Consider the following 16330-nt stretch of genomic DNA (forward strand, 5'->3'; position numbering starts at 1 on the left):
GATGTTGGTGTTGGTGTATTTGAAATTTAAATCATAAATACATATTCATGAACGTGTATGTGATTTATATCGAGCCGACGATGCGTAATTTGAAGGAGCAGTAGTCAATGTGTAAACCTCTAACATTTTGTTAATGAACTCACGAGAAATATTATTTTTGATGATAATATTTGTTTTTGATTGAACACAGACGCGAATACTTTGTTTTGTACAATAATATGGTGAATTTCTTGTCATTTTCTCTTGATTGTTTTCTCAGACAGTTTAAGTCAAGAATATGTGATGCAGGATTATCTGCAGGATTCTGCAGATAATATTTTGAAATCGAATCAAGTGAAAAACCTTTCAACTTTCAAGTTTGAATTTTATTTTGCCATATACTATTGAATAAATATCGAAAAATGGAAAAACTGATTATGGGAAATGAAAAAAAATCAGCATTCATATCTTATAATTTTGTAAAAACATCTTACGACTCTTATTCAAATTGCAGAGTAATTTGTCTGTTCTAAAGAATATTACTGGAGTTTTTTCCCAACACCAAACCGTTATTTTAACACCTCGACATATGTTTCGATCACCAAGCGATCATCTTCAAGAGTAAGATCAAAGATCTTCCTACCTCTAGGTGAGTTTATTGTTGGTCAAATTTTCATAAAGGGATTATTCATGGGAATTGATATCGTACTCAATTGATGTGTAGTGACTCGAATATAACGTTGAATATTTTGAATTTAATTTCCGAAATTGTATCCTAGGATAATTGTCAAAATGATTATCAAAAATCAAAAATTTTTTTTTCATTTCAAAAAGTGAATTCAAACCACTGAAACTTTATTATGTTCATGGAATTTTGACTAGTGGTAATATGCAAATTTCTGAGTGTTGAAAAGTCATGGAAACTGTGAATTTGATTCTTGTTTTTTTCATTATATGTGGCACTTCAGTAATTTGAATGAGAGATAGAAACAAAGTAGAAATCAATTCAAGGAAAAATCTCGTTTTTGAATAATAATTTTCATGGATTAGGGCAGAAAATTTTGAAATTGTTTGAAAATTGATTGAAAATCTGGACTTCATTCGTAGATAAATGATCGATGTACTGGATGTATGTTCGATCCCGACCCTATCCTGAAGGTTTTTGACCTGACTACAAGAAATCCATGATTTGGGAGCGACACTTATTATTGATAATAAAATAACTAACCCTTAACTGAACACTTTTTTGTTTTCTAATAACACTCCTGGAGTGATGAGTAATATCCGATATAATAATAAAATTAACAATATTATTTTTAAGGAGGTATATTATTATAGTTAAAAAGTTAATTGAAGTATTTGAGAGAAATTTTCGTTTTTGACTCCAAGTTGAAATTACTTATGTGGAAGAATTGAAGAATAAAAAAAAATGTTTAAAATCTGTTTTTTTCCGTTAACCAGCTGTCGCACCCCTACGAACAATAACCCTCAGAAGTCGAAACTTGTGCGATAGCTAAGGACTAACGAAGTCTTACCTTTAAACGTGTTATTCCTAATACAATTTTCTGAATTTAATAACATACTTGATAATCAACTAACATAATTTTGTCCTATATTGGAAATAAAAACAGAATTACCTTACATAATAATTTTCAAACATCGTAATGGAAAGTATGGCATTTTTTTACGAAAGTCATTTATTTGTTGAAAGCGATATTTCCAAGAAAGTAAATATATGAAATTTCACTCTACGATTTTTTATCAGTTATGTTTGTTCGAGATAGCGCCTTATCGCCTTTAGAAATGGCTGAACTTTATTCAAATCTTTAATACTTCCTCCCCTGCGTTTCCTGTACACCTTTCAATACTCGTAGTCATACAAGGTGATTCAATCAGAAATTACGATGTTTTTCACAGACCGTAGTGATTTGAATATAGAGTGTTTTTGAGTGCTGTCATTGAAGGTTCAAAAAAAGTTTCTATGAACATATATTCAAAAGTCTTCTGCTTCGGAAGGAGCAAGTATTGAAACTGAACATTACTGAAAAAGAAAATTTTGTCGGTTAATTTCATAGAGATAGATACTAGCAATATGAAGTGAGTGATTTTTTTTGAGGAAAATACTATTTATTATCAACATTAAAAAATATTGTAATACTAATTATGAAATGACAACAAAAATTAGTTGGCATTACGGGGCGACTTGAATGATTCCAATGACTCAATTGCTTCATCAGCTGCAGAAAATCCCGGAAAAACCTGCAGCACCACTTCATATAAAGATCTTGATCTGCCAATGTCCTCTCTTTCATAGAATAAAATATAAGGTGTCTCCAAAGGCTCCAGTGAATTCAAGATATCACTAGAATATTTAGTGATACGACTATCGTCAAACTTAAAACCAGTCCGTTTCATCTTTGACCAATGCGTAATAATGACCAGATCAACACTAGAACCACAGTGAACAATTACTGCATGAAGATTATACTACTGGTCTGCTATATCGAAGTGTTCATCTATTTCGAACCTTCGTGAGAGTTTGGTGTTTCCGTCAGAGGTTAAGTCATGTTTGAAGATCATCAGTGTAATTGTTAGATTGACTGGTGCCTCAAACTATACTTGTTGTCTCATAATAGTTAGTTGGTTTGGCGCATATTTGGCAATTCAGTTGATCATCACCAGTTAAAAGATCTATTTTCAGATGATTTAACAATTAGTTTTGAATGGACTGGTTATCTGTTGCTACCTGTTGAACATGTACTACAAGGTAAACACGTGAGGATTTTTCCAGAAAAAGATATGCAAGCACAAGACGAGATAGACAATCATCTTGTTATCCTAATGAGTATCTAGTGGACTTCAAAGTCTCGGTTGGCGGGAAAGATGATACATTCTTATGAAACTGCAGCTGCACGAACAGGTGTTTGGTGAATAAGTAGGAAACATTCTCGTTCTCGTTCATTGTTGAAGCCTCGTTCGTGAAATTCTTCGTAATGAACAACACTTGTAAAATGCTATTCATGTTTGCTAAATTATCTAATCCAATTTTCTTCTCAAGATTGTTTTTCTCAATTGTCTACTGATTCGTAAGGAACATGTTCCACATAATTTGCATCAGAACCATTTCTCGAGCTGCAATTCGGCTCTTGCTCCATGAAGCTCTTTCACTGAAAGGGAACCAGAACCAAGAGGACCGCACCTTATTTTTGAAACATAAATTTCAGAAAACCTATCTATTTCAAAGCAAAATTATTCTTGTTGTTTTTCAGTAGGCGTTTCAATTTATAATAAAAAAAAAAAACAATGATGAAATGAGTTACGAAACGTGTTTGATCATTTTTATGATATTCAAATTTCTTCTTTTTAAATCAGTTCCAGCAAAAAATGAATTTCGATCTATTTCGGTCTTTGTCTATTCACCTTACGTATCAATTCATTACCTTAATATGGGTCATTATAAAATGACTACGATGAATTTCGCTTATGGACTTGTGAATTTCAATGCCGCAGAAAACAAGCCGATTTTATCAAAAACGATATCCTGATAAATCAACTCCGACTCAAAGAACATTTCTAGTAAGACATGGTGCGGGGCAGGGTTTTTCTAGAATGATTCCGATCTTCCTGGCAGTTTTACGATAATTATGTACACGTTAGTTATAGGAAACGATACAAGGAATTGATGAACATTTTCGTATCAGTACTGGATAGTAGCATTGCAGTTCGATATCAGTCTTCTGTTTGGAGAATGTTGACTGCAAATCAACGAAACCGATACCACATGCAGCAAGTACAAGTTCTACTGCCATGGTACTTTCTTCAACGACTAATATATTGTCAGTAGTTTTCTCAAAAAACTGTGGACAATCCAAACTCTGTATTAGACGTGCTGGTCAAAGATGAGTTTACTTTTTCACAGGAAATAATAATTTTTTTCCTAATAATCATTTCTAGGTTCATGCCGTTATAGATAGTGGTTATATGTTGGATTATTTGCTCGGGATATCTCGATATCTAGATAAGTCATTCGAAACCTCGAGATAGTCACCAAAGTCATTGGACTGGATCCATTTAATTTTTTTCTGTGTACATATATCCACTATTTTGCTCTGATGTCACCAGTATTGGATGAGAAATATTCAAGTAACAGAATTATAACAGAATAAAATTCTTGATATACGACAGTCATTCATGCTTCTACTACAGCTAATGAAATTCTGATCTGAAGCTTTTCATTCTTATGGAATACTGAATGAATAATATTTTTTTGTACCCTTCTATACTACTCTTTTTCGAATCATCAGATATTTGAATTTTATTGTCAAACGGCCACTCGTAGGTACCGATAAAAAATTAGAGCACTTTTTCTGCAACAAAAAGATGAAAAGTTTCTTCCCCATTAAAATGTATACATCACAGGAATAATATTCGACTCCTATCATTAAACTATCTCCTATCATGATCTACTATAGGATAGTGAAATGACATGAATGAAGTCAAATCCATATAAACTTGGGAAAAGTTTGAATCACTCTCTAATATGATTTAGAAAAATTCACACAACATCAAAAAACTGATTAGGCAGTTATTGGTGAACAAAACCAAAATAAGCACTGTTCTCAAAACTCCAGAACTGCAACAATCTTTTCGATGCGCGTTTCACCAACTCATTTTGGGAATTCAGGAGTCAAGTTACTGAAACGCGCATCGTGTGGATTATTGCAGGTCTGGTGTTTTAGGAGCAATGCTTGTTTTAGATTTATTCTACGGTAGATATTCCAGTTCTACCTTTCAGTCAACTAATGATCAAATACTATTTCTATGTTGGGTTTAAATGAACATATGTTGTTATATATCTTTCACTGAAATATTTCATTTCAGTGAATTGGTAATGTTTATGCCAAGATATTTTATTGGAAAATTTTCTTTCGACGTCAACAAAATCTAGCGATTAAATAGATACCTATGAGTTCATAGTTGTTAGGATTACCTGAGAATTCATGCTTTTACAATATAACTAATGCAAGTTACAGACAATGAATGTCCGACGTCATTATATATTAGGGATTATTGTCCAGTACCTGTGTAGTATTTCTGAGAATATTGCTTATCTTTTCTAACCTTCCACAAACTTTTTCTAGTGCTATTTGTGACCATATTCTTTCTGATAATTCTGTTATCTGGAAGATATTTAGAGAAATTCATTTTTTATAAAACTAATCATGACCGTTTGGCACTTGCTTTCATCGATTGTTATAAAACAAAATCTGTGATAAAACTATTGAATTAAATTGTCAGGAATTGGGGAGGAATACTCCTACTCAGAGACGTACCGAAAAGAAATACCAGGGGGGGATAATCCAAATTTTCCCAACCCCACCAGCAAAATTTCCCAACTTTCGAAAAAATTAAAGCCAAGGGATTAGTTACTACTATAATATATTGATTTTTTTACCTAGATATCCAAAGATTGGCTGAATGCTTATGTCCGTTAGGGTGTGCACAAACAAAAATAAATTTTGGTAATTATAAAAATTATAATGGGAATTATTCTACTTGGGACCAAGGTCCTTGGTCTTCCAAGGTTCTCCCGATTCTTTCCCTTTTCTTATTACCTCTCCCTTTCTTTCCTCTCATTTTTATTTTTTTGATTTGCATTCATTTTTCACTATTATTTTTTTCTATCTTCACGCCCCAAAGTTTCCCAACTTTTTCTCAAGTCGAAAAAGCGGGGGAGGAGGCTCCCCCCCCCCATCACCTCTATGGTGACGGCCATGCTCCTACTCATCATATATTAGTTTTATGTAGACACTTATTTTCTATAAAATCGTATTTATGAAGAAATATTGCCCTGATACCTAGAATTGAGAAAAAAATTATCGAGACATTTGTATACTTAGACCATAAACTTCGAGATACCTATTGAATATACCTAAGAACATATAAATGAGATGAGAAAAATTATTGAGAATGATAAATATTCCATCATACATCAAATTTGAATCCATTCCACGTCTTTCGATAGAGATTCACGTTATTAGTATGAATATGAGTTGCAAATGTGATGGAATTGGCCGGTACTTGATGAAAATCCATTATCAATTCAAGAATATCTTTTGTGCGATTTTCACTAAACACACCTCTAGTCAAAATCCCATGAGTTGCGATACACGTTATGACTGATAAAAGACAAAACATTAATAAAAAAAAACTGTTGATATTACAAATACATTGTATTTCAGTAATGGCTTTCGTATATTGACATGATATCATCTGGTAACTATCAATGATTTTGATGTTTCACCAGTGGCGTAGCTAGTACGGATAGTACCTCAGCCAAGAATTAAGTTTACCAAAAGTAAAAAACATTCGATATATTTAAAACATTGAAACACTAGGCCCCCTCTTACATTTTTTCAAATCTTTTTTTTTAGTTGTAGCAGTTGCAAACTCAAAAATTATATTTTAAAAATTCATATTTTGTACACGGTTAGATTTTAATTTTTTATTCTCCATTCAGTCACTACATGAAAAAAAATCAGTCTATCCCATTATAATACGGTGACCAAACAAAAAACATAACAAAGCAGTTTTCAGGACTTGTGTCAACATTTTATGAAGAAAACATGTATAAATGAGATGAAAATGATGAATGAATCCATCCATTTACCCTCGATAAAGATTCACAAGAGCGTTGCATTTATGATCCTAAAGAGGACCTAAAGAGAAATATTTTACTGAAACAGAAATCTAAACAAACCAATGCATACCTGGTCACAATTTCGAAATGAACCCGTGGAATTAGTATCACATTGAAAAATGTTAATTTTTACATTATATTTTTCGTTAATATACAAAATATGGATTAAAACTCATTCGAAACATTTATTTCTAGAAGGAGAGAATACAATCAAAAAGTATTACCTCATAAGAATCCGTTTTTCAGTATGAATATGAGTCGCAAAACATTTTCTGACTGATCATAGATCATAGATCATACAAAATTTTGCTTGATATTACAAAAACATTTTATTTTAGTAACGGTGTTTGCAAATTGACACGACATCATTTAGTGATTATCAATAATTTTGATATTTCACGTGGCTTAGTAACTGCGCTGGTAGCACCTCAGCCAAGAATAAAGTTTGTCAAAAGTAATAAACACCCGATATATTCAAAACATTGAAACACTAGGTACCCCACTTACAAAATAATTCAAATCTTTTTCTCTCAGTTGTAGAAATTACGAACTCAGAAATTATATTTAAAAAATTTATATTTGGTATCTACACGATTAGATTTTTACTTTTTATTCTTGATTCAGTCACTACATGAAAAAAATAATTTTTTCGATTGAAGGTATACTCTTTCACGTTTTCTTTTTCACTTCCTCACTTCTACCCATACCCAAGGCGAATATGACAACAATCTCTGGGATTTTTGAAGAACAAGTAGTTCAAGTGTGATATATTAAAGCCAAATTTGTTCAGGTGTCTTACTCCTTACTCAATTGATGTTCGAACATACAATTATAAAGATACGATTTGAAATATTTTTGCATATTCTCAAAAATTCCCGGAGTGGTTCAAGCTTTGTCAATATGGGAGAGTGTGTATGAAAGAGTCAGTTTTGGAAAACATCAAAAAGAGATAACGTCAGGTGATGGTTATTGAATAAAATTGCTTTTTGTAAATGATTAGTTTAATAGTCATGGTTATTCAATCAAAATAAAATGAGATAGCATGACAGAAATTAGTAATATGGTGACTTAAAGAAAAAAGGGACATGTGTATGAAAGAGCTGTGCATGTGCTATGAAAGAGCCGGGTTCCTCTTCAAAAACAGTCTTTCAGCAAATAAAAATCACTTAATAAACTATTTATCTGTTATATAAATCTTATCAAACTGTAAAATTGATCAGTTATTTATCAGTCTTAAATCACAATCCACTCATTCATAACTATTCAACATCTTGTTTTGAAAGTCCAGTTAACCGCAACATCCAGAAGTTGGAGTCTATGGCTACAATGAGGTGGAAATATCAGCAGAAGTAACTTGCCCAATTTTTTTTGACCCTTTTTCAGCGATGATTGTAGGAGGAGCTGAAACAGTGCTGCATCCTGGCTCCGGCTCTTTCAAAGTCTCCACAAGTGGCTCTTTCAAAACATTTTGTCATTCAAGTTGTAACCTCAAGTTACAACTATTTCGCGTAAACATTATGATATCAATATTATCCTAAAATAATGCTAAATATATACCTAACAATACAACATATCAATTTTATCAACTCACGCGGCACTTTTCTTTGTAAAACAAATTGAGTGAACGCAAAAAAAAATACTTTTTGGTCCTAAAATCTTTGATGGGGTCTATCGACGCCATTCGTTTTCGCAGAACTGTTAAATGTTTGTGGATGACAGCTATTCAGTGTTGCCATACAAACATTAAAATCGAATTATTGTGAAATTGTGGTAAGTGGTAGAAAATCACATTGGCTCTTTTAAAGCCTGGCTCTTTCATACCCACTCTCCCCTGTTTACATCAATGAAAAACGTCTGAAGATGCTTCTTTTGTTCAATTGATTTCAATTTCTAAAAAATGAAAGAGGTTACAAATCTATTGATCGCTGCATACTCTTCCAATTCAGTACAATAGAAAATATTGGTCTAGGTAATAACGAAAAAGCGATGCATAATGCAGGGATCTCCCTTTTGCTGAATACTAAATGAACTCCACGGCATTCGACTCAGTGACAGTATTAATTGGTCTCCACGGCTTCAGAAGATTTGCTTCAGTAAAACCACGCCATAACTGCCCTGCGGACAAGAGCGTCTGGAACAAAATGTGTATTGTATGAACACAGACGGTCACTAGTTTGAATATTTCAAATGAGTTGTAGATAAGCACGTCAACAGGTTCTGCTTTCATAGAACCAGAAAGGGAATTTGTATTTGACCTTGCCAAACAAATATAAACACCCTAGCTGCAAGAAGAGTTTGAGACTTCTGACAAAATCTACCAGTATTGGCCTATTCAGAAACCATTATACATCCTTTTAAAGTATGTTAACAAACAACTGTTAGATAACATTCGGAATTACCAACGTTGTCTAACAAATCTGCTTAGTGTCGTCTAAACCATCATATGCAGAAACTTGGTCTGTCTGTATGGAAGATGATGAAACAGCAGAGCCGTGGGTAATCAGGCTTTCAAAGTTTGGTAGAGTTTCACTCCTGTCATCTGACCTGAAAGATCACTCACCAAATTAGTTGATCGTTAAAAGGCTGGTTGGATAGACAATAAGCCTCTGCATGACCTGTTGCAATGAAGGGTCTTCTCTAAAGAGAAGATCTATAACGCAAACAAAGCAGTATATGATGAATATGTGGGGGAGAGATAAATACACTAAATAAATAAACATTTGGAATGAAATTTTTCCAACTTCAGTATTCATATTAGGCAAATACCTACCAGTAATCTACTATCCAAGTTGACAATACCAAAGCTAGTACTACGAACGATTTGACTGATATTTGTGATTACATTTTCGGTTTCGGAATGTTATTCCTCATCAGTGCATGCAAAATCAAACTGAAGCACCTGTTCAACTTTCCACCGCTGTATATGACACATTTGTTTGAACATGAATTGCCATCAGTTCCATATCGGCAACCTGCTACTACTAGACATCGAGAAGCAGCCAGGATAGTAGATTTTATGGTGACTATTTACCATTTACTGATCTAACCTATTAGAAAACTGGGAGACTGACATTCAGAACAATATTGAATATCATTCGAAATGATTAATTTCCCATTCACACTACTATTTATGCTTGACGAGGGAAAAAATAATTTTAGAATATTTCCATGATCAACCAGTTACGTAAAAATTTACATTATTTTTCAGGTATTCCCGACCGATGCTAACCGCAGCTGGAGTTTTAACCATAATAATTATGGTAGTTGGCGTATTGGGCAACTCTCTAACAATTGTAGCTTTACTCAGACATTCCAAACTTAGAACAGTAGCAGCTGCTTTTATCGCAAGGTAAGCAAATTATTGTATTTTTTTTTCTGTTTTATAATATTTTTAGAGTTTAACTCCAATATGTTATTGGAATCATTGTACCCCCTATCTATATTTAATAGCACGGGCTGGGTTTATTTGGTCGAGTGTGAATAGGTGTGAGCCACAATAAATCCTTGCGGGTGAAGGGTCGAATAGACCCATTCACTTTTGACCAAATCTAATCTAACCTAGCATAAAATCAAAAAGTGGAAAAGTTTTCCACAACGCACAAATAAAAAATCCAAATATCGTGTTGAATATTTAAAATTAAATTTTTTTGTCATTTTTTTCAAGGTTGCAACCAGTAACAAAATGACAAGATATATTTGAGTATAATTTAGTGTTGAAGGGACATAGAGCTCTTAAAAATACGAGCGTTTGTTGATTTGGTTCAGAATGATACATAGAAAAATATATTACAATTATTTTACAGCGCACCCAAAATTGTAGTTGTTATTAATAAATTAATCCAAAAAAATATTCAGTTTTTTTTCACATATAGTCAGTGGGCATAATTGAAGACTGGCTATAAATCAAATCATCTAAAAGGACAATCATTCCACTCCAGTCTCAACTCCCTACACTGTAGGTTAATGGACTAACACCTATCAGAAAACAACTACTTCCCTGGCTACTACACAAAAAAGGTTTATCATCGCCCCATCTGCCTGTAAACGAAGTAACCAACCGCATATCCGAAATTTGCCCAATTCCTCGTATAAGAAAAGAAAACTTTTCACATATAGTCAGTGTGCATAGTTGAAGATTGGCTATAAATCAAATCATCTAAAAGAACAATTCGTTCAGGTCAGTCTCAAAACCCTACACTGTAGTTTAATGGGCTGACACCTATCAGAAAACAACTACTTCCCTGGTTAATACCACGAAGGGCGTTGGATTATATCCGACAGTTGTCAATGCAGGATTCTTCACTGAAGTAATTTCTGCATACGCTGTTGGCGATACAACTGTCATTAACCTACAGTGTAGAGATTTGAAACTGGCCTGAACCAATTGTTCTGTTAGATGATTTGATTTAGTTTTTTGTTGATAACTCAAAAGATATGCAATTCTGACTGTTATTTTAGCTTTTTTTTCGAAATTTATTGAAATTAGATAAGTCGCTATATGATTTTCAACACAATTGATTTGAATTTTTCACACTTTTCAATTTTACACGATAGCGGTCACTCGATATACTAGGCAACAAACTGATATAACTTTCAAAGTAAGGATCATAGTTAGCATGATGGACCTTTGAATCGTTTTTATAAAAGGTAAATCATTATTTGAAATGAATTAAAAACCAAGTTTTTTGCTAGTGTTGATCTGCTGTTATCGCAATTTCTTTATAAGAATTACAGATTTTTTGTAACAGATTTTGCCATTTTCGTATTTTTTAATACCCATAAATTGTCAAATAATGTGAATACAACAAATTTGGCTATTCATTCATTTTTAAATGAACAATTGCAGCACTTTCAGCACTAATATTTCAAAACGATAAAAGTAAATTTGTACACATACATTCAATAAACTATGAAAGATATGTAAAATATGATGATGAAATATGATATGTTGGAAAAATAATTTGGCAGATATATATCACTGAACAAAATTGTTTTGAAGTATATGTACCACACTATAAGTCATGAAAATATTAATTCTTATAAACAAATTGCTTCACAAGGTAATCAAGTAAACGTTATTGTATTATGTGGAAAAGGGTCATGAAAAATATAATTGTTAATTTCCAGAATTTTTAGTACTTGAAAAATCAAATGGCAATTGAAATTTGTTCAAACATTTTCAACACAACAAACTATTACAACATTTGTTGTAATAATTCACACTTTTTCACACTGTTCACACTTTTTTAAATAAATTCCAAATATTTAACATTAAATGGAGGAAGAGTTCCGGGAGTCAGGAGATGTCCATTGTACATTTTGTACTGTTTCAGAATCATTTGATTTTATTTCTCAAGTATTGGTAGTTTTTGTGTTATGACCAAAAAATTCCTTCTTTTTTCATCCTAATTTGTTAACAATATTTATATGCTCTGTGAAATCATTAAAATACAGTTTTCTACATTTGATTCGTTCTGAATCAAATGAGCTTCTGCTTCCAGGAGTTTTATGTGCTAATTTTAACGTGTGAACTATCCTAGTATAAAATAATTCATAGAGTGCATTTCGTTAATGTTCCCCCTATCTTTTATTTTTTGAATGGGTCAACGCACAAAATTTAAATTTGGGATAATGGAATAAATGCCTGAATACTTTATTTTGAAGTAAAATTGACAGATGAAACTTCCAAGATGGCCACTGGGCGCCATCTGGGAAAAAAAATAAATAGAAAGGGGGGTCTTGTGACACATCATTTTGAAGCTCCTGACGAATATTTCACAACCCTAGAATATGAAGTCAATATCTTCACCTACTACAAAATGGCGAAACATTTAATAATTTCCTGTAGACAAACACATTAATATTGATATTTCTAGAAATATTCAATTTTATCTGCCATATGGCAATGCCAATAACCCGATAAGGTTTGTGAAGTTATTTTTTTGTTTACAAAAACGTCAAAAAATGTCAGTAAGACAATTAACACATCATTGTTCTGTTAGAATATTCTCATTTAGTTTACGGTTTTACTAGTAGAAAGGTACCACGTCAACAATCTCTAAAATGGTCAATTCTCGTCCATTGGAGAAAAAAATTGAAGCAGGACAAAAGGTGACAATTATTTTTCTTGTAATGTATGGTGAAATATGTAGTCTCATGATCTACATTTCTCACATTTTGTGATAAAACCACATATTCTTGTAGCAAATAGCAGAACCCTAGTGTCCTTTTCTCGTCGTCAGTTTTAAAATAACGTAAACTAAAATAGTTTCAATAGTAAGCGGAAAGTTTTTCAATGAATTGAATAAGTAGTTTCAATTTGTATTTCATAAGCCACGTTCATTCTGCAATCATCTGAATTTGAATCCTTTGACATATTACTCAACCTACAGCTCGTGTTTTTGTGAAATGCTATCAGACTTCCATTATCATTATCATTGTCACGTCATTTTGGTAATGCAGAAACAATTTTCTCTAAAAAACTTATCTACTGCCTAGACCCGTCACAATGATTTTTATAAATTGGATTTGGATTAAAACTGACATCCTGTCACGAACGGCAGCAAAACATCAACATAATCCAGCCGAACATCTGTACGACTCGTTATATTGCAACCTTTATACATTTTCATTCTTGCAGTGTGGCTCATCCATCTACTAGGCAACAGTGTACTGATAAGGGCCAACTAGCCAGAAACATGGTTTGTTTTTTATGAGTGATAAATTCGTGAATACTCTATCCTTAAATACTTTTTCTCTAATTCATTTCAAGATACTGAGGTGAAACTAAGAAACTGAAAAGGTATACATGAAAGAAGTGAAATAATGGAATTTGATAAAAGTCTTTAAAATTAAGGAAAAAAATCACATTTTCCATAATGAATGCGTGAATTTAAATAAACCTGTTGATGTCTGATCATCGCAATCTCATGAAAACATTTCATTGAAAAGGAATCTTTTGTGTGTTACCTACTGTTATCTATCCCATTCTGAATATCTTGTTCTGTTGAAGCACGTGTTTTGTTCATCAATTTTGTAAATAACATTTGATTTATTTTTGTTTTCCTAGACGTTTTAATTTGAATATGTTATTTTGATGGTGGGTAGGTAGCCAGTTGGGTTGGCGTGAGTGGTTTGTTCCACTCATTCAAACGGCCTTCGGGGGAAATGGTGGTTCGAGCCGCGAGGTTGGACGATCGATTTTTACTGCCTCTCGTCCAACCCGTGCTGGGAATCGCAGTATAAAATGTGATACCTCGTTAATCTTTAACTTTTTGAGGATTGTCGTTCGTAGACGGGCGATAGCTGGTTAGCGGAAAAATAGATTTGAAACAAAGATTTGATGGTTATGATCATACTGTTTTAGAAATGTTTGTTTCAATTTTTCAAATCATCCATTAATTTAGGGGTGACTTCTTAAAAATGAGGCAGAATAATTTGAGTATAATTGTTATTTTCTTGAGAGCAACTGCTTATCATGAAAAAACATGCTTATATGTTTCTTTTCACTCTACAATTTGAGTAACTGAAGTTTATGAGTAGAATGTCGAAAAAATAGTATCAATCTCTTTTGGTAGTGACAAAATTATTGCATACAAAATAAATAAGTATTGAAATTGATTTTTTTGCTGAATTTATTCGCAAAAAGTTGAATAACAATTTAAATGCTCATTGTAGAACTATCTACGTTTGTCGTGACCACTGTCAGTGTTTCAAGGATTTTGTACGCTTGACAACCACAACAGATTCCGGAATGACTATCAGGTATTTATTTTATTGTGAATCAGCCGATGTGGTGATAGTGAGAACAATTCAATGTGAGAAAATTTTTCAATCTATTTACAACATGAAGTCGTTCTTTGCACTCTCTTATCAACCACAGAAATACGATATTCTGTTTAGTCACATATTGGTCCTTCCCAGCATCTTGAAACTAAGTTTATTGAAAATTTTCAGTCAATGGGAAGTGAAAAACGTTTCTAAGAAAAGTGGTAATCATTATAGACCACTTTAAGAATTGACGTGTAGAATTCTATTCCTAAAGTGTTACTGAGTATGGATACAAAAAATATTAATAGTAAACTATTGTTAAATTAATGTGACATCTGAAACTTTCTTCGCAACTTGTAGTTGATATATCTGTAAGATATATCCCAAGAAGTTGAACACTAGTGTATAGCTACAGTAGAGAAGAACGTATCATAGCTTTCTGTAAGCTATTTCTTGAGATATATATTAATCTGTGTAGAAGTAACGACAAGAGCTGTATAAACAAGGTTCGAAGCTTTTGTACCAAATGAATGTCTTGAAACATCATACGTACACATCTTCGGAATGAACTTCTACATTCTATCTCTACTTCTATATTATAATCTATGTGGTATGTACTTGTTCATAGTCATACTCACTTCAATTTTCATAATGTTTCACTTTCCGATAAATCTAGTTCAGGAACATATCAGAAAAAAAATGGCATTACCTACTGCTTATTGCTGGAGTTTTTTCTCCAACACCAAACCGTGATTTTAACATCTCGACACGTGTTTCGATCACCAAGTGATCATCTTCAAGAGGAAGATCAAAACAGTTTGATCTTCCTCTTGAAGATGGTCACTTGGTGATCGAAACACGTTTCGAGGTGTTAAAATAACGGTTTGGTGTTGGGGAAAAAGACTCCAGGTTTTTTTAAGGTGGCCTTTTAAATGGTATAAAATGTGTGGAGTTCATGATGTAACTCAAACCAATTTTCGAAAGAAGTTAAAATTTAAAATTTCGCCATGTGATCATAACTCTGGAGCCTTGACTTTTTCCTCTGGGGTTACTCGAAAAACAAAATTTCATTAAAAAAATGAGTGAACATCTTACAATAGAGAATAACGAAAAAATGTAAGCTATCGATGGTAGGAGCGCGGTAAAAGGTGTTAGAGCAGTTCTACTGTTCCACAAGAGGTACAAATAGTTGACATTTTTGAATACCTGCCGAAAAACGAAGTTCATCTCCAATTCACCCATCGTAACTCTTCAATTTTCCACTTCATCAGAAAAACATGCTTTCATAAATTGAAATATAGTTAATTCTTAAAATAAGACATTTCACAAAAATTCGTCACTCAGTTCATTTATCTTGAATCTCAATGAGCTTTAAAACTTTTATTGGTTTGTTACAAATTTTCGCAAAATAAAAGAATTCCCCTTTTCCAAGAAGTATTGTTGATCATCCGTGAACAACAAAATTTTCGGAAAACTATTTTCGGAAGGAATGAAAAATATTATGTATGTAAAAGTATACCGATAACTAGATAAACAAAAAAGTATTGCGTCGTTAAATGTTTGCTATCGTTAGTTCTTTGTGATATAGGCAACTCTCGTACACTCCTCTATGGTTAACCTCTTGGGTGAAAATAGAATAAATAACAATAATTTCTTTGACTGTGAATATTATTGAAAATATATGAAATGATCACATTATTTGTCATCATCTACAGAAAGAAACCCATGTTCTTGGAGGACATATTACTGATGCATTACTGAAGAATGAGTTAAAGAAACCTCCTCGGTAGAAAATTTCATGATTCATTGAGAAATTAGCATTCTTCAAATGGTGGTCATCAGATAAGATAGTAGTATTCATCGAAATTCACAAATCTATAT

At 32.7% G+C, this 16330-nt stretch overlaps 1 protein-coding gene across 8 annotated transcripts in view; it reads left to right on the forward strand.

Moving 5' to 3' along the window:
* LOC111509334 (G-protein coupled receptor moody) overlaps positions 1-16330 on the forward strand; it is a 54910-nt gene that overhangs the window by 30543 nt on the left and 8037 nt on the right. For 5 of the 8 annotated variants that reach the window (XM_074181919.1, XM_074181917.1, XM_074181920.1 and 2 more), the window contains one exon: positions 9888-10028. In XM_074181919.1, coding sequence (XP_074038020.1) covers positions 9901-10028 — 128 coding nt within the window. In that variant the 5' untranslated portion in view covers positions 9888-9900. Of the gene's footprint in view, positions 1-404; positions 629-1923; positions 2077-9431; positions 9699-9887; positions 10029-16330 lie in introns of those variants that run through there. The other 3 variants (XM_074181922.1, XM_074181918.1, XM_074181921.1) reach the window with 3 other exon arrangements.

Source organism: Leptinotarsa decemlineata, unplaced genomic scaffold, assembly GCF_025532065.1.
Source record: "Leptinotarsa decemlineata unplaced genomic scaffold, Ldec_3_MD MMD2_tig00026328_RagTag_RagTag, whole genome shotgun sequence".
Lineage (NCBI taxonomy): Eukaryota > Metazoa > Arthropoda > Insecta > Coleoptera > Chrysomelidae > Leptinotarsa > Leptinotarsa decemlineata.